Genomic DNA, 27,494 nt, shown 5'->3' with positions numbered 1-27,494 from the left:
CTCTCCCTCTCCCGCTGCCCCTCTCCTGCAAGTGCTCTCTCTCTCTCTCTCTCAAAAAACAAAAACAAAACCCATAAGCTTTTTAGTAGACATTGACAAGCTGATCCTAAAATATATATGTTAATGCAAAGGACCTAAGAGCCAAAGAAGAACAAAGTTGGAGGATTTATGCTATAGGATTTTAAAACTTACTATAAATCCACAGCAATCAAGATAATGTAGCAGTGGCATAAAGCTAGGCAATGGAACAGAATAGAATCCAGAAATAAATCCTTACATTTATGGTCAATTGATTTTGACAAAGATGACAAGGCATTTCAAAGGAGAAAAGACAGTCTTTTCAACAAAATAGTGCTGAAGCAATTGGACATCCTTAGGTATGTCCGTGTCCCCGAGACCACCCCCACATTCAGGGATTCACTAGAAGGACTCACAGGACTCAACAGAGTTGTACTCAAGGCTGTGATTTATTACAGCAAAAGGGAAAGGTGCATGGGGTAAGGTCTGGAGGCACAGGCTGCTAAGAGTCCTCTCTCCCAGGATTCTCACAAAGGACACACTTAATTCCTCCGGCAGAGTTTTGACAACACGTGTGAAATGCTGTCTACTAAGGAAGCTCATTTGAGACATAGTGCCCCAGGTTTTTACCAGGGACTGGTCAGGTAGGCACTTCTGTCTAGCATGTTCCAAAATTCCAGACTCCCAGAAGGAAAGCAGGTATCCAGCAGAAACAACACTGTTTGTGCAAACAGCTCAGGCACAGTGAACCATTCTTATCAGTTCTGGAAACGGTGGGAACTATCCTGAAATTAAGTCTGCAGACACCGGCCAAGGGACAACCTTGCAAACAGGCTTTCTAAGGATAGCTGTCTCAGGCCTGCTCTGATAACTCTTTTCGGCACAATCAGCAAAAAATAAACCTCAATCTAAATCTTATACCATACATAAATATTAAGTCCAAATGGATCAGAGACTTCAATATAAGAGCCAAAACTCTACTACCTCTAGAAGAAAATACAGGGGCACCTGGGTGGCTCAGTCGGTTGGGCGTCTGACGTTGGCTCAGGTCATGATCTCACAGTTCGTGAGTTTGAGCCAGGCACCGGGTTCTATGCTGACAGCTCAGAGGCTGGAGCCTGCTTCAGATTCTGTGTCTCCCTCTCTCTCTGCCCCTTCCCCGCTCGCGCTCTGTCTCTCTGTCTCAAAAATAAATACACATTAAAAAAATTTAAAAATATATATACATATAGAAGGAAATCTTTATGACCTTGGGCCGGGCAATGTGTACTTAGCTATACACCAAAAGCACAAACCATAAAAGAAGAAATCGAATTGGACTCTCTCAAATTTAAAAACTTCTGTGCTTCAGAAACCAAAAAAAAAAAAAAAAAAAAAAAAAAAAAAACCAAAAAACGCAAGCTGTAGCCTAGAAGAAAATATTTGCAAATTATATATCTAATAAAAATTCGTATCAGATACATTAAGAGTTTCTCAAGTAACAAAAAGATAATACAATTTTTTTAATGGGCAAAGATTTTTTTATTTTTATTTTTTTTTTTCAACGTTTATTTATTTTTGGGACAGAGAGAGACAGAGCATGAACGGGGGAGGGGCAGAGAGAGAGGGAGACACAGAATCGGAAACAGGCTCCAGGCTCTGAGCCATCAGCCCAGAGCCCGAACTCCCGGACCACGAGATCGTGACCTGGCTGAAGTCGGACGCTTAACCGACTGCGCCACCCAGGCGCCCCGCAAAGGTTTTTTTTAATGAAGGAATAATTGACAAACATTGTCTTAATTTCAGGTATAAAACATAATAATTCAATATTTATATATATTGCAAAATGATCACCACAAACAATATTTGTCAGCATAGTTACAGGTTTTTTTGTGTGTGTGATAAGACCTTTTAATATTTACTCTCTTAGCAACTTTAAAATATGCAATGCGTTATTCTTTTTTGAGAGGCAGACAGAGCATGAGTGGGGGAGAGGCAGAAAGGGGGGGGGCGGTGGAGAGAGAGGATCCCAAGCAGGCTCTGGACCATCAGTGCAGAGCACAACAGGGAGCTCGAACCCATAAACCATGAGATCGTGACCCAAGCCGAAATCAAGAGTCAGGCGCTCAACCAACTGAGCCATCCAGGTGCCCCTGCAATACAGTATTATTAACTATAGTCACTATGCTGTACATTACATCCCCATGACTTATTTATTTTATCACTGAAAGTTTGTGCCTCTTGACACTCTTTACCGATTTCACCTATCTCCCAATCCCCAACTCAAGCAACATTCCATCTGTTCTCTGTCTCCATGAGCCTTTTTTTTTCAATAGAGATTCCACATGTACGTGAGCTCATATGGTATTTCCCTGTATGACTTATTTCACTTAGCACAATGCCCTCGAGGTCCGTCCATATTGTCACAAAGGTTAAGATTTTGTGCTTCTTGATGGTCAAATAGTATTACACGGTGTGTGTATATATACCACGTCTTCTTCATCCATTCATCCATTGGTGGACACTGAGGTTGTTTCCGTATCTTGGCTATTACAAATAAGACTGCAATGAACATGGGGGTGCAGATATCTTTTTGAGTTAGTGATTTTGCTCTCCTCACATAAATACTCAGAAGCAGAATCGCTGGATCACATGGTAGTTCTATTTTTAATTTCTTTAAGGGAACTCCATACTCTTTTCCATAATGGCCGCACCAATTTATATTCCCACCAACAGTGAATGAGGTTCCCTTTTCTCCATGTCCTCACCAACACTTGTTATATCTTCTCTTTTTGATAATAGCCGTTCTAACAGGTGTGAGATCTCATTGTGGTGTTGATTTGCCTTTCCCTGATAATTAGTGATGTGGAGCATCTTTTCATGTGTCTGTTGGCCACTTGCACATCTTCTTTACAAAAATGTCTATTCAGGTCCTCTGCCCATTTTATAACCAGACTGTTTGTTTTTGTGCTGTTGAATTTACGAGTTCTTTCTATATTTTGGACATTAACCCCTTATCAGATGTACGAATTACAAATACTTTCTCCTATTTCGTAGGTTGCCTTTTCATTCTGTTGATGGTTTCCTTGCTGTGCAAAAGCTCTGTAGTTTGATGTAGCCCCACTTGTTTTTTGCTTTTGCCACCTCTGCTCCTGGTGTCAAACGCAAAAAATCACCGCCATGATCAATGTCAAGGCTTACTCCCTATGTTTTCTTCTAGGAATGTTATGGTTTCATGTCTTATATGCAAGTGTTTCCATTCTGAGTTAGTTCTTGTGCACGGTGTAAGACAGCGGTCCAGTTTTATCTTTTGCATGTGGCTGTCCAGTTTTCCCATCACTAAGAGACTATCCTTTCCCTATTGTATATTCTTGCCTCCTTTGTCATAAGTTAATTGACCATATATGCGTGGGTTCATTTCTGCACTCTATTCTGTTTCATTCATCTATGTGTCTGTTTTTACACCGGTACCATACTGTTTTGATTACTACAGCTTTGTGATATAGTTTGAAATCAGGAAGCGTGATGCCTCGAGCTTTGTTCTTCTTTCTCAAGACAGCTTTAACTATTCTGGCTCTTTCATGGTTCCAAAGTTTTAGAATTGTTTTATCTATTTCTGAAGAGTGCCATTGGAATTTTCATAGGGACTGTAGCAAATTTGTAGATTGCTTTGGCTGTATGGACATTTTAACAATACTAATTCTTCCAATCCATGAGCCTGGAATGTCTTTCCATGTATTTGTACCTTCAATTTCTGTCATCGGGGCCATAGTTTCTAGTGAACAGGTTCACTTCTTTTGTTAAACTTATTCCTAGGTATTGTGTTATTTTGGATGCAATTGTGAGTGGAATTGTTTTATTTTCTCTTTCTGGTAATTTGTTATTAATGTATAGAAATACAACAGATTTCTATATATTGATTTTGTAGCCTGCAACTTTCTGAATTCATAAAATGTACAGAAGATCTGAATACACATTTTATTAAAGAATATATACGATGGCTAATAAACACACAAAAAGATGCTGAATGTCATCAGACAATATAGGGAAATACACATTAAAACCAGGATGGGATACCAATACACGACTTGACTGGCTCTGATGAAAAAGAAACAATAATAAGCATGGGTGAGGATGCAGAGAAACAGGAACCCTCATACACTGCTGAATGTAAATGACACAGCCACCACCTTGGAACAAACAGCTGGGGAGTTTCTAACAACGACAAACATAAACTTACCATACAACTGCATATTCCACTGCTAGGAGTCTATGAGAGAAATGAGAATTTATGTCCCAACAAAAAGCCAGATAGCCAAAAAGAGAGAAAAATCCAGGTATCCATCCATTAACTGGCAAGCGGATAAGCAAAATGTGACACATCCATAGAATGGAATGGTTTAAGTGATATGAAGGAATGAACTTTACCCAAGTCTTCAAAGCAGAAGTTTGGACACTTCCTGGAAGACTTTACAAGTGCATTTTACAGATGAGGAATCACTGCAAAACTAACAGTTAACAACCAAATACTGAGCCAGGCCTTGCTGAGTACGTTCCCAGGAGCCATCCTGGCAAGTCCTTGGTCATTCCTCAGACCAGCTACTAGAACTTCCTCATTTCACACATGGGGACACCCGAGGTCCATCAGCCAAGAGCCCCAGCCAGCCAGCGAGACAGTACCGGGTCACCTTCCCCTCCCCAGCTGATGAAAATCCAGCCACCTGTCTTGTGCTTGCTTTGCTCACCTGCTGTCTTTCCTCCAGAAAATAAAATGCTAAACCATTTCCCCTACAGTCTGCCCTCTCCACTGGGGTTCTTCCTGCCTTGTCACATATTTGAGCCCATCAGTGTCTCTCCATGATGTATTTATATGTTTTCTCTCCCTTCCTTCACCAAACTCCTGCTTTTTTTTTTAAATGTTTTTATTTATTTTTGCAGGAGAGAGAGACAGAGCATGAGCGGGGGAGAAGCAGAGAGAGAGGGAGACATAGAATTTGAAGCAGGCTCCAGGCTCTAAGCTGTCAGCACAGAGCCCGATGTGGGCTCGAACTCACAAACTGTGAGATCATGACCTGAGCCAAAGTCAGACGCTTAACCGACTGAGCCACCCAGGCGCCCCACCAAACTCCTGCTTCTTGAACCCACACGCTTATGTCACACCTCCTCAGAAAAAGCCATGCGTGACCCTGGCAGTAGATATGATGACACTGGTGCTTTTACTGCTCCTGCTTGGTAAGCCTTCACACGTACACATCTGAGCTCCCCAGCTGGGCAATGAGATATTGGAAGCTCAGTTCGGTGAAGAGCATTGGTGTGGGAATTCTGAGGGGGTTGGAGGGGGTGAAGCATGGTTACCAGTAAGAAACACATTTTGTACACAACACAGTAGATCCGTACACAAACATACTCTCTAAAACAAAAGTCGCACAAACCAAACCATTCAAGTGATGCACACCAATTATTCTATTCTAATAGCTTACTTTTTTAAAAAAAACAGTAATATTGGGGCGCCTGGGTGGCGCAGTCGGTTAAGCGTCCGACTTCAGCCAGGTCACGATCTCGCAGTCCATGAGTTCGAGCCCCGCGTCGGGCTCTGGGCTGATGGCTCGGAGCCTGGAGCCCGTTTCCGATTCTGTGTCTCCCTCTCTCTCTGCCCCTCCCCCGTTCATGCTCTGTCTCTCTCTGTCCCAAAAATAAATAAACGTTGAAAAAAAAAAATTTTTTAAAAAAACAAAAAAAAAACAAAAAAAACCCAGTAATATTTGCAACTCTCCAATTCTGAATCTCTGACTGCAACTGGGTGCCCAACACTTCAATTCAATTCAGTTCCTCCAGGTTAAAGGCTCAATGCCACAAGACTGCCACCACATCAGGTGCCAGCCACAAGGTTTGTAGGGGGAGGGGCACCCGTACTTGTGACCAACCAGCTACAAATCAAGGGTTCCCACAACACCCTTCTATGATAATTCACCAGAATGACTCAGAAAACTCAGGAAAACACTTTACTTACATTTACTGTGGTTTATTTTAAAGGACACAGCGTAAGAGCAGTCAGATGGAACAGACCCATAGGCCAAGGAGGCGTGAGCAGCTTCCACACCCTCTCTAGGCACGCCACCCTCCTGGCACCTTGATGTGTTCGCCAATCTGGAGGCTCACAAACCTCACTGTGGGGGCGGGGTTTCATCACTTCATTATGTGGGCACAGTTGATTAAATCATTGGCCATCGGTAACTGAACCCAATTTTCAACCCCTTTCCCTTCCCCAGAAGTTCAGGGGTAAGGACTAACGCTCTAATCGGATTTGGTCTTTCTGGTAAACAGACTGTATGTTGAAGGCTCCCTTCCCCCATCAGGAGTCACCTCATTAACATACAGAAGACAGGAGATTCCAAGAGTTTTAGGAGCTCTGTGCCAGGAACGAGGCACAGAGACCAAATATATATACATATGTGTGTATATATATATATATATATATATATATACATATATATATATGTTATGTATATGTATTTTTTTTTAAGTAGGCTGTATGCCCAATGTGGGGCTTGAACTCACAACCCTGAGATCAAGAATCAGTCATGCTCTACAAACTGAGCCAGCTAGACACCTCCCCCAACAAATACCTATTTTTTATAACACTACAGCAACCCAATGACTGGATTTCATTACACACCATGGGTCACAATCTGCCGCTTGTAAAACCTGTACTACAAAGATGTTTCTGAGAACATGACTGATTCTCGAGCTGATAATGTCCATAAGGACACAAGGAAAGAAATCCTCCCAACCCTTGGTATTGGGAACGGCTTCTTTGTAGCAACTGGTTTGCCTCTGGCTGAACCAACGGGTATGAGAAGCCTTCCAAGTCACATCCCCCTCTCCATGCTGCCTTCAGGAAGCTCACAGACAAACTGTGGCCCATGTCTACCAAAGGATATAGGAGTTATAACGGAAAACAAGACCCCGGCCTTCTAGTTCTTTCCGTTTCACCTGGAAACTGGCATTGTCTCTTCTGAAAAAAATGGCAGAATAAAGACCACTCTCTAGAAGAAATGGGGGGTGGGGCTGGTCCTCTGCAACAGAGTGGATCCAACTTAAATATAACAATTTTCACCCTAAGGTCCTTGCCCACATACCTGCAGGACCCCCAAACAGGCCAACTCTGGATTTTTCCTCCTCTATATATTGATTTGCCCCTTCTCTTCCCTCTTGATTTGGCAATTTGAGATGTAGGATGCAACAAATCGGCAAGCTGCTCCTTGGACGTGGACCTCTGTGTGGGTCACTCTGGAAAAAGTTGTTGGCCAAGTAGGGCCTCAGAGTCAGTTTCCACAATGCTACCTTTGGGTACAACGATGAATAGGAAACCAACCCTAGAGTGTGAGGTGCTTCTAGTGCAGATAATGATTTTTCACTGGTGGAAGGGGGTTTCTCAAATAAGGTAAATCCACTGAACATGGTGTATGTGCCCAGGTCCCCTGTGCCCAGGCTGGGGGAATAGTCTGGGTTAACATACAAAAATGGAACCAGCTGGCTCAAATTAAGAATTAAAACCAGGGCCTGTCTCCTCAACACTGATGCTCTGCACCTGGGCTACCTTCCACTTCTATGGAAGAACATGGCTTTTTTCGCACCTTTCCCTTGGGTGCAAACTTCCTCCGAGAACCTTGTGGTCTGGTAACTGATGTTACAACTGAAAGAGGCCTTGGGGGGGCCTTGGTGGCTCAATCAGTTGAGCGACTCTTGATTTTGGCTCAGGTCATGACCCCAGGGTCATGGGATCATGCCCTGCGTCAGGCTCTGCACTGAGTGTGGAGCCTGCTTAAGATTCTGTCTCTCTCTCTCTCTCCCTTCCCCTTTCACCCACTCTCTCTCTCTCTCATAAACAAACAAACAAACAAACAAACAAACAAACAAACCAAAAGAGCACTTGAGGCCAACCAGGATGAAGCAAAAGTGTGCTTCGGCCCAGGTCCCCCACGGCCTCCCTCAGGCCCGGACCACCAGGGAAAGGCCCCTTCCCTTGGATGTTTCATCAAGAGCATGCACATGTTCCAAAAGTCAAGAACGAGAAGGTGTCTCACTGCCTCTCTCTGAGTGATGAACCCAACAAGTGTGAACAGGGAAGGAAGGCCATATTCAAATTATTTCCTGAGGCTACTGACTACATCCATGCATTCTCCTCTGTCTGAATTTGGAGCTGCCGAGACCTTTTCCACCCTAAGAAGCCCCCACATGATGATGGCTTGTGTCTCTGCTCCAAATCCAAAATTTCTTCAACGTCCCGTGTTTTGTCTTAAAGCTGCGTGTGAATTTTGAATGTTGACCCCATGGAACTCCATTTACTTTAGTGGAACTTTTTTTCTGTCCTATCTTTCAGTAAAATGGTCCCCTCAGGAACAGGCATGTTGACAAGCACCAAGACCTGCACCAGCTTCGGAGACCTTATTGAAACGGTCTGACCTTAATCCATCTGTCCCCAAATCCTGCAAGTACCACCTGGCGGCCCCATGTGGCCACCCAGCTAAGGCGGCAGATCAGCTGGTCTGGCAGGACATCTGCTCCCAGCATAGGAAGGCAGGCCTCAGGATTGCTGCGAGCCCCAAAGGTCATGGGGGGTTCACACACCCCACTGCACATACACCAGCCTCTATCAGAACCGACCGTGTGAGCGGTCACTAACCTCAAGTTATGCTCATTACCGCTGAGGCTGCCCCTGGTCACCTCTGCCCAGCACGTCATGACCCTCTGGTCCAGGGGTTGCAAACTGGAGGTCCAGGGACTAGTTCATTTGGTTCTCAGGGTGTGATTTTTTCCCCTTTTGAACTATGTGCCAATATTTAAAAACTCAAATATCAGAAGATTAAAAAAAAGAAAAATAAAAGGAGAGAAAAAGATCAGATCTCTATCTTCTGGAAAAAAACCAAAAAACCGAAGGTCCGGCAATCCTGGCTGCGCCCCCACGATAAGGCAAACTGCACGTGGTCCCTCTGGAGAGAGTATGCACTCTGTACTTCCCCACTGTCCCCACCACTCCCTACTGCCCCCCAGCACCAGGTCTGGCCCCCTCCACTCTTTCCTGAGCCGGCCTGGCCTCTGTAAGCCTCACAGTGGGCCAGTCCTGCTCCAGTCCAAAGCTCCCAGTACAAGAGGGGAATCTAAACCCCAAAGATGTTAAATGACCCGCCCTCGTTCAAAGGCCCAGTTAGTTAAAGCTAAACCATGTGGCAAGTTGCTTTTAATGTTACAAAGACCATCTCTGTTTCAGAGAAACAACATCACATTTCTACCCCAGCTTTTCTCCAGGGAGGGCAGGGTTCTAAGAAAAGAGAGAGAATATTGTCCTTGCTTAGCCTGGAAAAGTACATTTAAAATATCTGCTATCTTCCTAATCAAACCTCAGGAAGCTCATGGACTCTAGGCCAATACGGCTCAGAGGAGGAGGAGGGAGACCTTGAAGGGGTAGAAAGCCTGGCTCCTGCCAGGGCCTGCCCAGCGTCACAGCTCCCTACCAATGCAGCTAAACCACTGGGACCCTTGCCTTCCTGCATTTTGGGGGACGCTTTCCCAAAGGCCACCCCACCCAGTTCCAACTGCTCGATCTTTATCTGAGGTCTACGGAGGGACATCCGGGAACCTGAAAACAGGTGCACAGGATAGTGGGGCTCAATTTCTGACTTAAACTACCCCTTGTTGGCAGGGAGAGCCACCTAATCAGACACCCAGGCCACCTAATCAGACACCCAGGGACAGCCACGGGGCCAGAGCTGGACTTGGCTGAACGCCTTATTTGTTTTTGGGAAACCGTTGGTGCCAACGAAGTCAGATTAATAAATACCTTTAGGGTTCCCTCTCCCAACAGTCTCCAGAAAGGGCCACTCTGAACTTTTAGGTCAGGTCACTTCGAAAATCATTAACAACCCCACCCTACCCCCACCCTGCCAGCTCAACAAATGCTAACTTGACAATGAGCTTGAACCACTGGGTCTGAGAGGCTGTTTGCTGGTGTCATTAAAAAAGCAAGACAGACCAAAAACAACAACAACAACAACAACAACAACAACAACAAAAAACTACCCTGGTTTGTGCCTTAGAAACGCCAAGGCCCCTGTTCAGAGAGGGCCTCCCTGACTGGCCTGTTTCTAAGGCTGCACCACACTGTCAACCTCTAGCCCATTTCCTTTTCATCGACACCCTAGAAAGCATCACCTCTGACATGACTGGACTTGTTTGCTGTTAGGAAGGTCCCCCCCACAAGAGATTAAGCATCATGAAAGCAGGGATTCGTTTGCACTGCCAGCAGCCTTCTCCTCTTGCACCTCAAACAGTGCCTGCTACTTCCTAGGCACTCAAGAAATTCACTTCCTGGGTGAATGACAGGCCAATCAACTGTAGTCTGCTCCTGGGGAGCCACAGACTCAAGGCTGCCTACCTGCCCCCCAGAGCCACAGGGCTGGCCTCTCAGAAGTGTCAACCAAAACCCGTAGCCACAAATCACACCAGGGGGAAGGCACCTACACCCTTCCTGGCACAGCAAGCCCAGCCCATGGCCTACACTCCTGAATCAGAGCCCCTCCTAAGCTGTGCCGGCCACTACACTGCAGACCTGATGGTCCCCAGGTCCAGATTTCTCTGGGGACAGGGACATTGCCAGACATTTTAAAAGATGAAATGTTGTGGCATCTGGGTGGCTCAATTGGTTAAATGTCTGGCTCTTGATTTTGGCTCAGGTCACGATCTCATAGTTTCATGAGTTTGAGCACAGAGTCTGCTTGAGATTCTCTCTCTCTGTCTCTCTCTCTCTGCCCCCCCCCCCACTTGCACTCTTTCTCAAAAATAGGTAATAAATTTTAAAAAGTTTAAAAGTAATAAAATACAAGGTGAAATGTTGTGGGGCGCCTGGCTGGCTCAGTCAGCGGAGCATGCGACTCTTGATCTCAGGGTCATGAATTCGAGTCCCATGCTGGGTGTAGAGAGTACTTAAAAATAAGTAAATAAACTGGGGCACTTGGGTGGCTCAGTCGGTTGGGCGTCTGACCTTGGCTCAGGTCATGATCTCACAGTTGGTGAGTTCGAGCCCCGCGTCCGGCTCTGTGCTGACAGCTCAGAGGCTGAAGCCTGCTTCGGATTCTGTGTGTGTCTCTCTCTCTTGCTCTGTGCCCCTTCCCTGCTTATGCTCTGTCTCTCTGTCTCTCTCTCTCAAAAATAATAAAAATTTAAAAAAAGAGAGAGAAAAAAATAAGTAAATAAACTTAAAAAAAGAAAAAAAGGTGATATGTTGTAAGTTTCCTAGTCTCCTCCGGTAACAATTTAGCTTCCACCCTGCTACAGAAGTAGCTGGAGGAGAGGTTCCCGGAAGCCTGGCCACCCCAGGACTTGCGTTCTCTGCTAGTCCACGAGTATCAATGCCTACACGAGGCACAACACTATTGTTCCCGAGTCAGCGGCAGGTTCAGGTGGTTGGTGATACTATCTTCTGGGCCTTTGCAGGATTTCACACGAAAAATGAATAAAAGTAATTCATGTCCTTCCTAAAAGAACACCCAAACACTGGAGGCGGGAACATTACGGGTAAGAGTCACCTCCACCCCATCCCTGGGCTTGATCCCAAGAGGCAACTCTAACGGCTTCTTTCTTCATACTTTCTGGAAAAAGCCTATGCGTGCACAAAAGCGAACATACAAACCCTTTAAAATACACATATAGGGCACCTTCCTTTTCCCTCACCTAGTAGCTCAGACAGCTTTCCTAGCGAGCAAATACAGATGGATTCTGAAAGTTTACCCTAAGTTCATGATCAGAAACCCTCCTCCTGTCTTTCCTCGGTGCTCAGGTGAGCAGCCCGTGTGGAGATGATCATGCCGCTTGTACATATCTGTGACCATCAGACTACTGCAGCTCTGTTGTGAACACCTGGTTTGGTGTATTTGTCTTTCCCAATAGCCTCTGGGCTCCCAAAGGCCTCCAACAGTGCAGGTGACCCATTGGGAACACCCATTATCCACATCCTGCCAGGTTTCCGGGTTCCCTGCCAGGTTTCCAAGCTCCAGGTCCCTACAAGCGCCCTGCATCTCTCTCTGAGTCTCCAGGGGGCACCTGTCTCACTTGGCCAGGCAGCAGGCACGGCACCTACCCTGGCTCCCCGTGCAGAAGGTGGCATGGGGCTGACAAGAGTGACCCCCAGAACTCTGAAGGAAGAAGAAAGTCTGCACCCTTTATACACAAGGGGAGGCTGACACACTGCCTTGTGTTGCACTGAGGGGTGTAGAGAGGGCTTCCAGCTGCCTATGACACAGGTAAAGCTTCACTGAGTTCTACACTTCGTAAGTAACTACTTCACCACCACAGCTTAATAATGAGGGCCCCAAGGCCATGGGATTGTACTGGGGCCTCTCATTGGAGGGCTGGACACTGGCAACAGAAATGTCCCTTTCCCTCCCTCCTGCCTTCCTTTCTACATCCAACACTTACCAAGCAGTGATTCTAGACCAGGCATGGTTTCTCCACTAGACAACAGAGAAAACAGACGGACAAGTCCCAGAGAAAGCAGAGAAAACAAACAGGAATGTGATCACTGGCTTCCCCCATCCCCAAACACACAAACAGGCAGGGTAAAATACTTGTCTGTAACATAATCAAGCTCCAGGCAAGGAAGGGCCTGCTCCAGGCGCCAGAAACAAGGAGGGAACCCAAAGTTAAAACCGAGAGCTAGAGAGGAAGCCCAGCAGGCCGAGGAGTTTAGGGATGGATAGGCTCCGGGAGAGGCCGGCTCCCCGCTGAGGCAGCAGACACTTACTTCAGAAGGTTTTCTGCTCCTGTTCTCATCCTCACGGCTTTCAGGATCTGCTGGTTCAAGGCAGCCCTTTGATTCTGCAGTTTGCTTCGGCCAGTTTGTGCAAGGGGATTGCAACCCTAAAGGAAAATGAGAGATGACCCTTCAGAGGTCAGCCACTCTAAAAATGACAGTGTTTATGGGGCACCTGGGTGGCTCAGTTGGTTAAGCGTCCGACTTCGGCTCGGGTCACAATTTCGTGGTTCGTGAGTTTGAGCCCTGCATCGGGCTCTGTGCTGACAGCTTCGGATTCTGTGTTTCCCTCTCTCTCTCTGCCCCTCCCCCACTCACACTCTGTCTCTTCCTCTCTCAAAAATAAATAGAACATTAAAAAAAAATAAAAATAAAAATGACAACACTTAGAGGCACCTGGGTGTCTCAGTCGGTTGAGTGTCCAACTCTTGATTTCAGCTCAGGTCATGATCTAGTGGTTCGTGGGATGGAGCCCTACACTGGGTTCTGCACTGACAGCTCAGAGGCTACTTGGGATTCTCTCTCTCCCTCTCTCTCTGCCCCTCCCCTGCTCTCATGCACTCTCTCTTGCATGCACATGTTCTCTCTCAAAATAAATAAACTTTAAAAATAAAAATGACAAGATTTAATGTAACAGAAATGTTTTAAAAACGAGCCTTTTCTGAAAATAAAAGTAACATCAAAATGGAAAATACATAAAATATTGAAAAGTATAAAAGAAAATAAAAGTCACTCATAACGATGCAACTCCAAAACAGCCACTGCGAATTGGTTTCTTTCCTGCTCATGCATTTCATGTGCATGTCATTATTTTTCATATTAGTGCAATGTTGGGAGTTCCCAAGACCAGCCCCACGTTCAGAGATTCACTAAGGCTCACAGGACTCAGCACATAGTTGCACTCACAGCTATATGACAGCAGCTTAGTAAGGACCCAGAGCTGGATCACAGAGGAAAAGACATGGGTAGAGTGTGGAACAACCCATGTGCAGGCTTCCTTATGCTTCTCCCTCCCCTGGGGGGGCGGGGTCATGCAGAGCACCTTCTTCCCCCAGCAACAAAAATTCAGCAACATGAATGAGATGTCACTGTCCAGGTTAGAAAAATCGATGCCCAGGGATTTTACCGGGAACTGATCACAAAGGCACCCCGTGCCTGGCCCGTGCCAAAATTCCAGACTCCGGGCAGGAACACTCCCAGCAGGTGTTCATCATAAACCACACGGTTGGTGCCATCAGTCTAGGGGAAGTGAGCCGACCTTGTCAGTTAGGGGATGGAGGGAACGCTCCCAAGAGCCAGGTTCCCAGATACCAGGCAGGGGACAGCCTTGCAAGCAAACCTCCCTGATAGCAGCCTCAGACCTGCTACATTAACTCTCTTCTGCAGACTGGCACATAACAGCTTATCCTAATTCCTCACTTAACACTCTATTATGAAACTTCCCTTTGCCATGGAATGTTTCTTGAAACCATGATTTTTTTTAAAATTTTTTTTTAACGTTTATTTATTTTTGAGACAGAGAGAGACAGAACATGAACGGGGGAGGGGCAGAGAGAGAGGGAGACACAGAATCGGAAGCAGACTCCAGGCTCTGAGCCATCAGCCCAGAGCCCGACGCGGGGCTTGAACTCATGGACCGTGAGATCGTGACCTGAGCTGAAGTCGGAGGCTTAACCGACTGAGCCACCCAGGCGCCCCGAAACCATGATTTAACAATTGCATAATACCATCTTTTTTTAAGAATTTACCATTTCCTTATAGTTAGACATTTACATTGCATCCAAGTGTCTGCTATTATTTGGTGCATATTTGTAAACATGAATCTTGATGAACCTCTACTTTTCTTTTTAAGGTATATTTCTAGGGCAGGTATGGCCCTAGAAACCTCTTAAAGACCTCCAGTGCACCCCAGCCCAATTATCCTCCAAGAAAGAAAGCCACTCTCTGTTCCCTGCCCCTTCTCCCCACCAGCCTTAGGCAACCACAAATCTATTTTCTGTCTGTACACATTTGCTTATTCTGGACATTTCCTACAAATGAAATTTTACAAAAATAAGGTCTTTTGGAATGGGCGTCCTTCACTTAGCATGATTTTTCAAGGTTCATCCATGTTGGAGCTTGTATCAGTACCGTATTCCTTTTTGCCCCTAACTAATCCCTCATTATATGAATATACCACGTTAATTTGTCCATTCATCACTTGATGGACATTTGGGGATGTTTTCACTTTCTGGCTGTTATGAATAGGGCTGCTTATTTGTGTATACATTTTTATGTGGCTGTTTTTATGTTTTTCTTTCTCTTGGCTATAGACCTAGGAGGGGAACTGTTGTGTCAGTGGTTAATTTGGGGCCTACCCATTTGAGGAACAGTCAAACTATTTTCCAAAGTGGCTACACCATTGTACATTCCCACCAACAGTGTATGAGGGTTCCAATTTCTCCATACCATCAATAATACTATTTTTCTTCTAACAGACAATCTGTGTGATATCTCCTTATGGTTTGGATTTGCATTTCCCTGATCGTTCATAATGTTTAATGTCTTTTCATGTGCTTATTGACCATTTGTGAATCTTCCTTGGAGAAATATCAATTCAGATACTGGCCCATTTTAAATGGAGCTATCTTTCTGTTGTTGAGCTGAAAAGTATTATTTAAAAAAAAAATGTTTTAACATTTATTTATTTTTGAGAGCCAGAGAGAAACAGAGCATGAGCAGGGGAGGGGTAGAAAGAGAGCGAGATACGGAATCTGAAGCAGGCTCCAGGCTCTGAGCTGTCAGCACAGAGTCCGACGTAGGGCTCGAACCCGCAAACCGCAAGATCATGACCTGAGCTGAAGTTGGATGCTTAACCGACTAAGTCACCCAGGTGCCCTGAAAAGCATTAATCTTTGCCAAGTTGCTATGCAACTTGAAACAGGTATCCTATTCTAACAATTTGCATTTATTATTGGTAAAGGCAAACTTATTTTTTTTTTTAATTTTTTTTTTTTTCAACATTTATTTATTTTTGGGACAGAGACAGAGCATGAACGGGGGAGGGGCAGAGAGAGAGGGAGACACAGAATCGGAAACAGGCTCCAGGCTCTGAGCCATCAGCCCAGAGCCCGACGCGGGGCTCGAACTCCCGGACCGCGAGATCGTGACCTGGCTGAAGTCGGACGCTTAACCGACTGCGCCACCCAGGCGCCCCATTATTTTTTTATATATTATTGATCACCTGAAATTTTTTAAAATTTATTTTGAGAGAGAGAGAGACAGAGACTGTGTGTGTGTGGGAGGGGCAAAGAGAGGGAGAGAGGGAGAATTCCAAGCAGACTCCATGCTGAGCATGGAGCCTGATGCGGGGCTTGATTCCATGACCTTAAGATCATGACCTGAGCCAAAATCAAGAGTCGGAAGCTCAAACCGACTGAGCCACCCCGGTGCCCCAAGGATTGCAATGTTTCACTCTGAAAAGTTTAAGAATTTTAACCTAACAGTGTTCTTCCCACCCCAGCTGGTAAAATCCCTGAAATCTGAGTGAGGGCTCTGTTCCTTTTAGAGGCTTATCCTTAAGTCCTGCCCACAGAGGGGGCCGTGGTTACCGCCCAGGAATGGCTGGTGGGCAGCACTCCATGAAAAGATGCCCTTTCTCTCCAGTTGTGTCACTGCCTTTCCACTTGGCCCCACCTCTGCCCCAGCCAGGTCTGTGGCCTCCACCCCAAGGAGGGAGGAGTTATTCAGAGCCCTAATCTCAAGGATTCCCCATATCAGTGGCCTTTGGACTAGTGGGTCAGACCCGGGTTAATTTACAATGCTTCTCCTTCCACAAGATTTCTCATTCTTACTCACCAGGATTCGAATTACACAGATATTCAGAATCTGATTTGGACTGGTCTTAAAAGTTAACATCTTTTTTTTTTTTTCAACGTTTTTTATTTATTTTTGGGACAGAGAGAGACAGAGCATGAACGGGGGAGGGGCAGAGAGAGAGGGAGACACAGAATCGGAAACAGGCTCCAGGCTCCCAGCCATCAGCCCAGAGCCCGACGCGGGGCTCGAACTCCCGGACCGCGAGATCGTGACCTGGCTGAAGTCGGACGCTTAACCGACTGCGCCACCCAGGCGCCCCAAAAGTTAACATCTTTAAAACCACCCAACGATCTCTGATTCAAAATAAAAGTCAGAAAACTATCTTTTTCCAGATATAAGATTAAAAGGTCTTTACTGTTAAGCTAATGGAATATTCAAGGCCCAAACTAATGGCCCTCCTCTTTCCTTTACACTTTCTAAAATTACTATGAAGGGGTAGCTTTATCTGGATGGCTTGATCAGACTCAAAAATCACATGGTTCACCCAAGCTGTGTTCCATTTTACAGAGAAGCTTTAATAACGAATTCCTTTATGGACACTCCCAGAGCTAAGATAAGCTGCCATTCCAGTTCACGGATAAGAACTTTTTCCTACTCCTATACTCTACCCAACTTCTGGCTAGCCCACAGATGCGGAGTCAAGTTCCTAGATAAGAGAGAGGAATGCTCAGGATTAGATATGACTGAGTAATTAGAACCAAAATGACATTACTTCTTACTGACAGGTAGGAATGCTGGGCCAGCTGGAAACACTAGGAACACCCACAGGACTGTGGAAGCTTCTCGGAGCCCCAAGAAACAAATCTGGGCAAGACTGCCATAAAGACCCCCTGGCATCTCCAGAAGCTGCCAGCTGTCCACTGGCCCCTTCAGCGGTTCTCTGGGGACCCACAGTCCTCGACCATGCCTCAGTTCTTGGTGGGTTCCTAACGGGATGGAGAGCTTCTGCCAACTGAAACGAAGGTTTGTGCCAGGGCCCAAGGCAGCACCTGTCACACCTGCTTAACCTGGAAACCGGGAATAGGGAGGCGGTGGGGGCAGAGAGCCGAACTGTCCTGGCCTCGAAGGTCATGGTCTACAAGTCCTACAGTGAAGTGAGTCTTTCCGCCACACAGAGTCTGTGTGTGGACATTTGCATCAATGTTAAAACGCCGGAAGACGGTCCAACAGCCAACACCCAGAAAAGCAAATACTGAGTGAGGCCTCAACTTCATCACAGGGCATGTGTCATGAGTCAGACGGCCAGTTGTGGACCGTGCTACAGCATTTGAGATCCCACAGTCCTAAGGTTTGCAGGTGAAGTGAGCTACTCAAGGCAGGGAGGGTGGGAGCCGGACTCGAGCCCACGTCCCTGCTGCCACTCTAAGATGAGCTGTGAGGCAGTCAGCAGCAGGAATGCGGGGCGATGTTGCCTGGGACAGCTTGCCTACAAACCCCCAGACACCTCTCACGTGCTTCCCGGCTGAGGGCGGCCCAACATCACTGTGCATACTTTGGGCACAGTGACCGGGTCCCCCTCTCCCACCTCATAGTCCTTGACACTCAGTGCTCCCCTACCTCCTTTCCAAGAAGAACACTGACCTCATGCCTGGTCAGTTGGAAACTGAAGGCCCCTGGCCCTCAGAGGGACTCAGAGTGAGCACCTGACAGAGGATAATCAGAACTCATGAGGAAGACACCTTCATTTTTCCCCCACTGGCCTTTGCCACCAGCAGGGGAATGTCTCCCCCAAAATGAATACCAGTCCAGGGGGAAGAGAGTTGAGAAACTGCTAGCAGCAGCATCTGAGCCCTAGATCAAGCCAGGCCTGAAGCCATTCTTCTGGACTGCTCAGTTAGAGAAGCCAATGCCTTCCCTTTCTTGCCTAAACCATTTTTTAAATTGAGGTATAATTTATGTATAATAAAATACGTAGATTCTAAATACACAGTTCAATGAGTTTGGGCGAATGTATAAACCTCTGGAATCATTACCTCAATCAAACTTTTTCAGGGCACCTGAGTGGCTCAGTCGGTTGAGCGCCCGACTTCGGCTCAGGTCATGATCCTGCAGTTCGTGAGTTCAAGCCCCACATTGGGCTCGCTGATGTCAGCACAGACCCCACTTTGGATCCTCTGTCCCCCTCCCTCTCTGCCCCTCCCCCTCTCACACTCACTCTCTCAAAAATAAATAAACGTTAAAAAAAATTAGAATATCTTCATCATCCCCAGGCCACCAATACTCTGGTTTCCATCACCATAGACTTTTGCTTGTTCTAGAACTTCGTAGAAATGGAACCGTACAGTACATACTCTTCCGTGTCTGGCACATTGTGTTCAATATTCTGCTTTGGGATCCATCCACACTGTTGCACTTCTGGGTGGTTTGCTCCTTTTTATTGCTGAGAATTCCATTGTAGGGATGTGCCACAGTGTGTTTATGTGCCATTTTGGATTGGATTTTTCTGGCACCTGCAACTCATTTTTCAATTAGTCCTAATTAGAATCAGTTCACCTAGAGCGAGAACTCCATTTGCCAACATCCCCCTGGCATGCCCTTTGTGAACAGTCACATCGCTCAGCTGGGAAATATGTGTTTAAAAGCGATACCCAGGCACAATTTGGAGGCACTTCATTTGGAAGAAAGGACAAGAGTACTCAACCTTTACCTACAGAGACGGACACTAGGAAAGGGAGAAAGGCCAGGTCACCGGGAAGGCAGATGCAGAGAGAGGGACTGGAGCAGTCTTTCCTCCCTCGGCCGGGGTCCCACTCAGGTCAGTGCCCGGCACCTGACTCCCCTCTACCCAGAAAACCGGTATGGGCTCTTCTTCCACAGTCAAAGGTAAAGCTTATGCATGTAGATGATTTTCCAGCAAAATGAAGGCACAGTGTGAACTTGGGGTCTGCAGGTCAGGTATAAGACTGAGCAGAGGGTGACAGGGCAGGGTCTCCTAGCTAGAGCCCCTCACACAGTTCGTGAGTTCGAGACCCGTATCGGGCTTGCTGCTGTCGGCACAGAGCCAACTTTGGATCCTCTGTACAAAAGGGCGTGGGAAAGAGGGTACTTTTTGTTGCTCCTATAGCGCAAAGATGTTTTCTATTTTCTCAGCCTTTCTCACTCCTTCCTGATGACGCAATCCCCCACTCAACCACCAAACTTTGGAAAACAGAATTGTTTGTTTATGAGTTAGCCAGAAGCTGTCAACCAGAAAGCACCAAAATAGCATGCGGTACCCTGCAATACACACATACATCTAATTTAACTTCTCGCCATGCTGGAGATTCAGGGCACGTTGGATGAAACAGAATCTAGCTTTTCCACATCCATTAAAATTAAAACGAAAGTCTAGCGTTTTTCAAGAGCCCTCCTGCCCTTCCAGGATCCCTGCCAGGAGCCGGGGCGGCAAATCACAGAGCACCTGCTTTTCTCCAGCATCCCCAACCATTCACATGGGGGGTGGGGAGGCCACAGTATGAAATCAGCACTTAGCCATGATCCTTCACTAAAGGCTCCCTGCGGTCACTTCTACTAGTCTTTATCAACACCTCCTGCGCACCACTCACAGTTACTGTGCAACCTGTTGAATGAGTAACAAAGTTTTTCCCATCACCCAAATCTCCATGGATCAAATATATTTCCAGTCCCACCTGATGACCTGTTTATTTCACCCGGTCAGATGCGCTCACCCACAGCTAACAGTTCCTGTCTGCAAAGCATGTCTGTGTGGGAGAGGGGCTGGTATGTGTGTGTGTGAATTTGTACATTTTTGTAATTACTTTTTTCTGCAATCACAATAATTCATGTTACTTTTACAAGACACATAACAAGGGAGAAAAAGAACTTCTTCTTTTTTTTTTTTTTTTTTTTTTTAAAGTAGGCTCCATGGCCGGCATGGAGCCCAACTCAGGGCTTGAACTCATGATCCTGAGATTGAGACCTGAGCTGAGATCAAGAGTCAGACGCTTAACTGACGGAGCCACCCAGGTGCCCCAAAAAGGAACTACTCCTAAGTTCTCCATCACCTGCCTTTTTCTCTTCTTACAACGCAATCAAAACCTGGGACTTTCTAACGGCATATGGCCACACCGAACTGCGTGGGTCTGACCGGGAAGTCCAGAAAGACTCACATCTCTCCCCCTGTCCCTGGTGCTGCAGGTGGGAGACCTCACTCCCAGCCGGCACCCCTCGCCGCCCACTCGGCCAGACACCCCGTCCTGGGGCTGGGCTGCACCTGCAATCCCACCGTCCTCTGTGGCCACCTCCAATGCAGCCTGTCACGAGACTCTAGTACCTGAGCCAAAGAAGGAAGTGGTGACCGGACTAAAACCAACGCTCGGTATCAACAGGTGGTGTCTTGGGAACCATCCAAATAGCCCCAGGAAGCAGGAGACGTTTATATTGTTACAGCTAGCTCATCATGCTGACTCTCCTCTGAGTCACCCTGAAAATTCTGTTTCTGCCAGGGGACCCCTCCTGGCCAGGATCCAGCAACGTGAAGAGGTGCTTGTCATACACAGCCTCTGGGCTGCTAGCCTGTATCAGTGTAGCCAGGCAGACGCTCACCAAGGCCATGATCAACTTGGAGCCAGTCTGGCCTTTAGGACCTGGCTCAGACCATGGTGGTGCATGGGGTGGGGCAGAGGGCAGCATCAGCAACCTTCACACCCCTCTTCCCATCCAAGGGGAGGGGGCCCAGACACCCCATAAAGCTGGCGCTGATGAGCCTCCATGACCGACACTGAGCACAGCGGACCGGGCCTCACAGAAAGCTCCCCCGCACACATGTGTCTAACGCAGAATTACACTTCACGAAGATGAATGGTGCAGAGGAGGAACCAGGAGGAGTGTCTAGGTTAAAAAAAAAGAAAAGAAAAGAATTCTTCCTTCTCTGCTGGAGCCTCAAGGAAGCCCAGAGTAAACAGGGACCATAAATCAGGACACAGTGAACCTTGGAAGCCTGTCCAGCCTGGAGGCCTCTGTGGACAAGAAACAACTTCTCCAGCTCCGGGGTAGAAACAATGGAGCTAAATTCATTTCGGGTCATTGGTGTTCCCAGAGGATGAAGAGGCAGAGATAAGGACAGACAATACAGCATTTTGTCCTGATTTTCTCCTTCCACAAGGTGCTAAGACCTTTTATGCGGGGCCCTTTCAACAGCGCTAGAGAACAGCTTTCTCTAGTTTGTCTCCAGCTGGTTTTCTCTCCTGGCCATGAAGAGGATTTCCTGTGGGTTTTAGGACGAAGGCACCCAGAGAGCTCCAGGGACAAGTGTCCTGGAAACGTACACTCCTCTGCATTAACTATAGGTCGGAACACACACTGTTCCATTCTCCCGCACACGTTCATTAAGATGAGCATGAAAATCTGGGAAAAGAAGCTCCATTTCCATTGGTCATTCTTTTAAGAAAGCAATTTATAGCCACCGAGCTTGTGCCTCTATTTAAACATATTAACGTAAAGGAAAAACAAAAGGAAAAACCAGTGATGGGGCACCTGGGTGGCTCAGTCGGCTGGGCGCCCGACTTCGGCTCAGGTCATGATCTCACAGTTCGTGAGTTTGAGCCCCGTGTCGGGCCCTGTGCTGACAGCTCAGAGCCTGGAGCCTGCTTTGGATTCTGTATCTCCCTCTCTCTCTGCCCCTCCCCCCGCTCACTCTCTCTCTCTCAAAAATAAACATTAAAGACATTAAAAAAAAAAATCAGTGAGAAGCCAGAGATGAGAGAAACACAATGCAACGGGCCAGAAAGTATTCTGTGTTTGTTTGTTTTTAACTGGGAGCACACCCCCCCCCCCCCCCCCCCCCCCCGCAGCTGCCAGCCCAGGAGGCCTGACCTGAGGCCAAGCTGTGTTCGTGTCCTCGGGCTTTCTGTAGAGCCAAGTCCTACACGACCCCAAGAAGATGCTGATTTACTGGGGAACCTCCCTCTCTGCCAATGATGGTCTTGTGCAGGGTCCAGGTCTTGCCGGCAGAGTGAGCTTTTTGGACAATTCATTTCCATTTTGTGTGCGAGTCACACAAAACAGAGTTGAAGCTCTGAATATGGACGCAGACTCCCCCCCCCCCCCCCAACTTTTTGCACTCTGTTCTAAAGCAAAGAAGCGGATTCCTATTCAAGCATGGCCTGAGCTATCCGGACAAAGCACCGACTCCCAGCACTGCCCGCACCCCAGGACACGAGGCCCCCTGTGAAGGGCCACGGAGTTGAGTCTGCCCCAGAATCTGACAGAGGTCAGGCTTAGAGCTGTCACTCAATAAATGCTTTTTGAATGAATGGAGCAGAATGGCATTTTCGAGAAAAAAGGGAGGGGAAAGACGATAGGATAAGGAACAGGATGAAAGAGAAGCCTGATTTTAGCAGAAATTAATTTGATCCTCTAAGTGTGCACAAAATCTCCAAAGTACAAGAACGGGATGGGGGAGCCCACTCTGGTGGTAACTCCAGTCTCAGGGGTCCTCGCTTACTGCCCCTGGTTGGCTCACCCACCCAGCTTGTCCGGCAGCTGCGTCCCAGCCCTGCCCTGCCCCTCACCTCCTGGGACCCCTCCATAGCTTGTTCTCTTTCTCCCCTGAATCTTCAACCTGCCTTCCACCCCGAACTTCCTTACCTTCAGCTTTAAAAAGCTGAAAGACTTCCTCATTCTGAAATGAACCTGCCTTCTTGTCTCTCCTCCACCCCCATCTCACTGCACCCATCACCTTCTCTGCCCTTCTCCCTCTGCACCCCACCTCATTGGCTTTTGCCCCTGACTCTCTACCCACCCATTGACTAACAAGCCCCTGAATATCTAAATCCAGTATTTTCCAGTGCTCTTCTGATTTGTCAACCCCACCTCTCCATGAAAAAGAATCACTTCTCTCGGCTTCCTTAATACTGCAGCCCTTCTGGCTTGCCTCCCATCCCTCTGCCTGCCCCTAAGTGGAAGTATTACTCCTTTCTGTCTTGGGCCCTTCTCACAACACCCCAACTGCCTCCTATACTGGTGCCCCCAGAGCCCCATCTCCAGACAGGGTGTTTTCATGGCTTCTGGGTCCCTCCTCACTGGGACCACCACTTGGATATGTCATGGGGGCCTCAAATCCACCTGCCTCTATACACCAGCCTCCAAGTTCCCCCCACCTCAGTGAGGTGCCTGGCCATCCACCCAGACACCTAGGGCAGACAGCCTGCACTCGTCAGCAGCACCTTCCTCGCCATATCCTATCCATTAGCTCTCCCCATCCCACGGACACTGCTGCTGCCTATCATTCTCACCTCCTCACTGGGATCCCTGCCTCCAGCCTGGACGGACCCCTGGTTTAAGTTAGTGGCGCAAGCTGGTCATTAGGATGGGTGGTGAGGCTGTGTTTACACAGCACTTTATAACTGAAAAGCCAGCAGTGGTCCATCAATGGTATCAGAGCAGAAAGGGCAGAGATGTTGAAAACTGCAGGAGACTAAACCCCCAACTCCTCCCTACCTCCCCACCATTGCCTCTCCCCCATCCCCCACTCGGAGATCGCTCAGCTTTCTGGGGCACGAATCTCTCATGTCTGGTCCTTCTTGAAACACTCTGATGGGTCCCTGAGGTTCCCAGGTTCCTTAGCAGGATGCGTGACCCTGAACAGCCTGGTTCCCACTTATACCTCCACACCCTAGAGGGCTCCCTCACAAGTGCTCACAATTCCATGCCTTTGCCCTTGCTCTTCTGGCTACCTACAGTGCTCCTCCTCCCTTTCTCACCTGTGGAACATCTACCTCTTTCATTCAGGGAGCATTCGTTTTAGGTCAAACTGGCTCAGATCACAAATTGAGAAAGGTTCACCATCAACACCTTTTATTATTCTGGTACAAAGAACATTCTTTGAGCTGGTATGATGTAGCACTACGATCATTACAAGATCTCCTTTTCTTGTAGAGATGGTTCTAATTGTAAAGCAGTGATTCACCTTATTTTATACCCATGATTCTCCCATTTACCACCGGAGACACTGCATCTAAAAAAACACCCAACCAGGACACCTGGCTGGCTCAGTCAGTAGAGCATGCCACGCTTGATCTCAGGGGTTGTAAGTTCGAGCCCCGTATTGGGTGTAGAGATTACTTAAAAATAGAATCTTTAAAAAATAAAATAAAATACACCCAACCTTGCATCCTTTCCTAGTTCCCCCACCAGCCATCCCCTCTCTTTCTTGTGCACATCCTTCCCTGGAACACCTGTTCTGGAAGACTGGGGAATGGAACCCTCACAGGCGTTCCACATCTCTTCTACCCCTCCCTCTGTCATCTCCCCCAAATGCTGCCGTGGGTCCAGACTCCCACCTGTTCAGAGAACAAACAATTCAGGAAAGAAATGAAGTCCCAGGAAGAGGCAGCAACTTGCTGAAGGCTACACAGGAATTTTGCCAGGGTGGCAGCCAGGTTCTGGGGCCTGAGGACCAAGATCTAGGGATTCCCAGGCTCCACCTCCTTCTGCAATTCCATGGCCTGTGATCCTCTGCCCCAAATGCCACACATAATTAGAAGTTATAATCCTGTAATTCCATGATGACATCTTTGAACTTAAATATACCTTAAAACTACTCTTTTTTTTTTTAATGTGAAAAGCAATTTAACCAAAAAGAATTTTTCCCACTCTATTGTCACCTGTTTCCAATTCCCCTCCCCTGCCCACCCCCTGGGGCCACTGCTCCTTGCCGAAGAGAAAAGCCCAAAGTCTGTGTCATGTGAAAGAAGGAAGATGCCAAGATCATTTACCGACTGGATCGTTAGGCTTTGAACAATTAAGAATTGACTGAGAAAGTTTCACTTCCCTATTTATAATTACACACTTTGCCTTGGGTCTTATGGGTTACAAAGAAACAATCTCTCAACCCACCGGGTCAAACCTGGCCAACCTCCGAAGGCTATTTTTAGATTCTTTGGAACCTACAAGGAGGCAGGGTGGAAAGTCTCACCGTGTCTCCGGGTTCGAAAGCATTTTCATGCCAACCTGAGGGCATCTCAGCGCCCTAGCTCTGCGAACTGGGGTCGCTTTTGATGGACTGGGCTGCAGGGCTGTTATCCCAGGGCCAGCGGGGCGTACGGAGGGTCGCACGGAAATAACAATCTCCCGCCAAGCCAGCACTCTTAGCGGGTCTTTCCAACAATCAGATAAATACTCTTTAGCATAAAGTGAGCAGGGGCGAGGCCGCGCCCTCATGTCTGCCGCGCGCACTCCCTCCCAGGCGACTTCGGGCAGAAAGGGGGCAACGCAGAGGTCACCTCCCAACCGGCAGCTCTCCCCTTCCTTCTAAAAGTCGGAGAAGCGGACACTGGAAGCGTTCTGGAGGCAAAAGGAGAACGCCAAGCCACCTGGGGTGATCTATCTCCACCCCCCCAAGCGCTCGGGTCTAAGGTGGGCTCGGGTCCCAACGTGCAGCAAGTCCGCGGACACCTCCACAACTAGGAATTGATCCCTTCCCCAGGGGCGCGGGATAGTCGGCCTAGGTGACCCGGGGCACCCCTCCTGGCCCCTAGCCTCCTCCGCCACCTGTGCGGGGTAGCCCCAGGAGCCCCTCCCCGCCCCCAGCCCCGGAAGCCACCTGCACTTGGCCGCCCGGTACACCACCGCCCGGAGCCCTCGCCCGGAGCCTCTGCCCCGCCCACCCCAGGCCGGCGCGCCCCCTCCCCCTCCTGGCCTGGTCGACCCCGGCCCCGAGCTCCCGAAGCCCCCTGGGGGCAGAAGGTCTGGAACCCGTAGGCTCCCCGCCCACCCGAAGCCGCCCACCTTCCGAAAGTAGCAGTCGCCCTCCTTTTCCAGCGGCTGGGGGCCGCGGGCAGCAGCGCGTCGGTCATGCTGGCGGCGCGGGCGCGGAGCGAAGACTGAGTGAGGCTCCGCAGCGCGTCGGTCTGGGAGAGCGCCCGGATACGCCCCCGCCCCGCCCGCCTGCGCTGCGGCCCCTCCAGCCCCGCCCCAGGCCAGGCCGGGAGCCCTGGAGACCGGGCCCCGCCCTCCAACACCACGCCCCCAGCCCCGCCCCGGCTCAAGATTTGCCTGGGGAGCCGCGCCCCAGGCCCCCGAGGCTAGCCTCCGGGGCCCCGGGGCGCGTCGCTCGCTTTCTCCGAGCCTCTCGGTCCTAATCTGGGCTTCGCAGTTTGCTGTATCAGCCCTGTGGCGCAGAGGCGGGCCGGGGGTCTCCGAGGCCGCAGCAAGGCCGGGGCTGGGGACCCGGCCCCTTTGCTGGAGCCCTGGGGGTAAACGCAGCGAGCGTGGGGGAAGTCGTGGCCCCTCCCCGAAGGAGCACGGGTGCCGCGGGACAGTGACCAAACCCGACGCCACGTAGAGGGCTCGGCGAGAGTCCTGGACCCTAAGCCGAGCGGTCGGGAACAGCTTCCGGCCCGGGGAGACCCGGGCCCGAGTCGGGGACCCTGAGAGAGAGCTGGCTGCGCCCCTGCGAGCCTTAGGTGGGTGACTCAGACCTGGTGGCGTGGCGGTCAACCTCATTATTCCCCCCACCCTCGCTGCAGAGACTAGGCGGATCCGCTGAGGGTCGCGGATGGTGCTGGGGGATCCCCAGAAAGAGGTTTGTGCCATAGAGGTGGATGTCCTTGAGCACCTCTACCAGTTAAAACCTCAGTTTTCTCAGCTGCAAAATGGGGCCACATCATGCTCTCTCAAGCTGCCAGAACTACGACGAAAATGCATGTTAAAGCCCTTAGCCGGGGTGTAGGGACGCGCCTAGCTTAGGAGCAAAAGGGGGGACCATTGGGACGGGGTTCACACCACCCTCTCACCACAAACCCCCTTTGACCAATAGACAGCGGGGGCGGATCCTGAGGCCCGAGCCGGAAGCCCCCCTCCCCCGGCCCGCGGGGCCACGCCCCTCCCG

The 27,494-nt window shown here is 48.5% G+C and overlaps 1 protein-coding gene across 1 annotated transcript in view; it reads right to left on the bottom strand.

Moving 5' to 3' along the window:
• RHPN2 (rhophilin Rho GTPase binding protein 2) overlaps window positions 1-26,491 on the bottom strand; it is a 60,757-nt gene extending 34,266 nt beyond the window's left edge. The window contains 3 exon segments of the mRNA XM_043599089.1: window positions 12,797-12,912; window positions 26,393-26,436; window positions 26,439-26,491. Coding sequence (XP_043455024.1) covers window positions 12,797-12,912; window positions 26,393-26,436; window positions 26,439-26,460 — 182 coding nt within the window. The 5' untranslated portion in view covers window positions 26,461-26,491.
• Between the last annotated feature and the right edge of the window lie 1,003 nt (window positions 26,492-27,494).

Source organism: Prionailurus bengalensis, chromosome E2, assembly GCF_016509475.1.
Source record: "Prionailurus bengalensis isolate Pbe53 chromosome E2, Fcat_Pben_1.1_paternal_pri, whole genome shotgun sequence".
Classification (NCBI taxonomy): Eukaryota; Metazoa; Chordata; class Mammalia; order Carnivora; family Felidae; genus Prionailurus; species Prionailurus bengalensis.
This window is presented reverse-complemented; position numbering and strand designations above follow the sequence as displayed.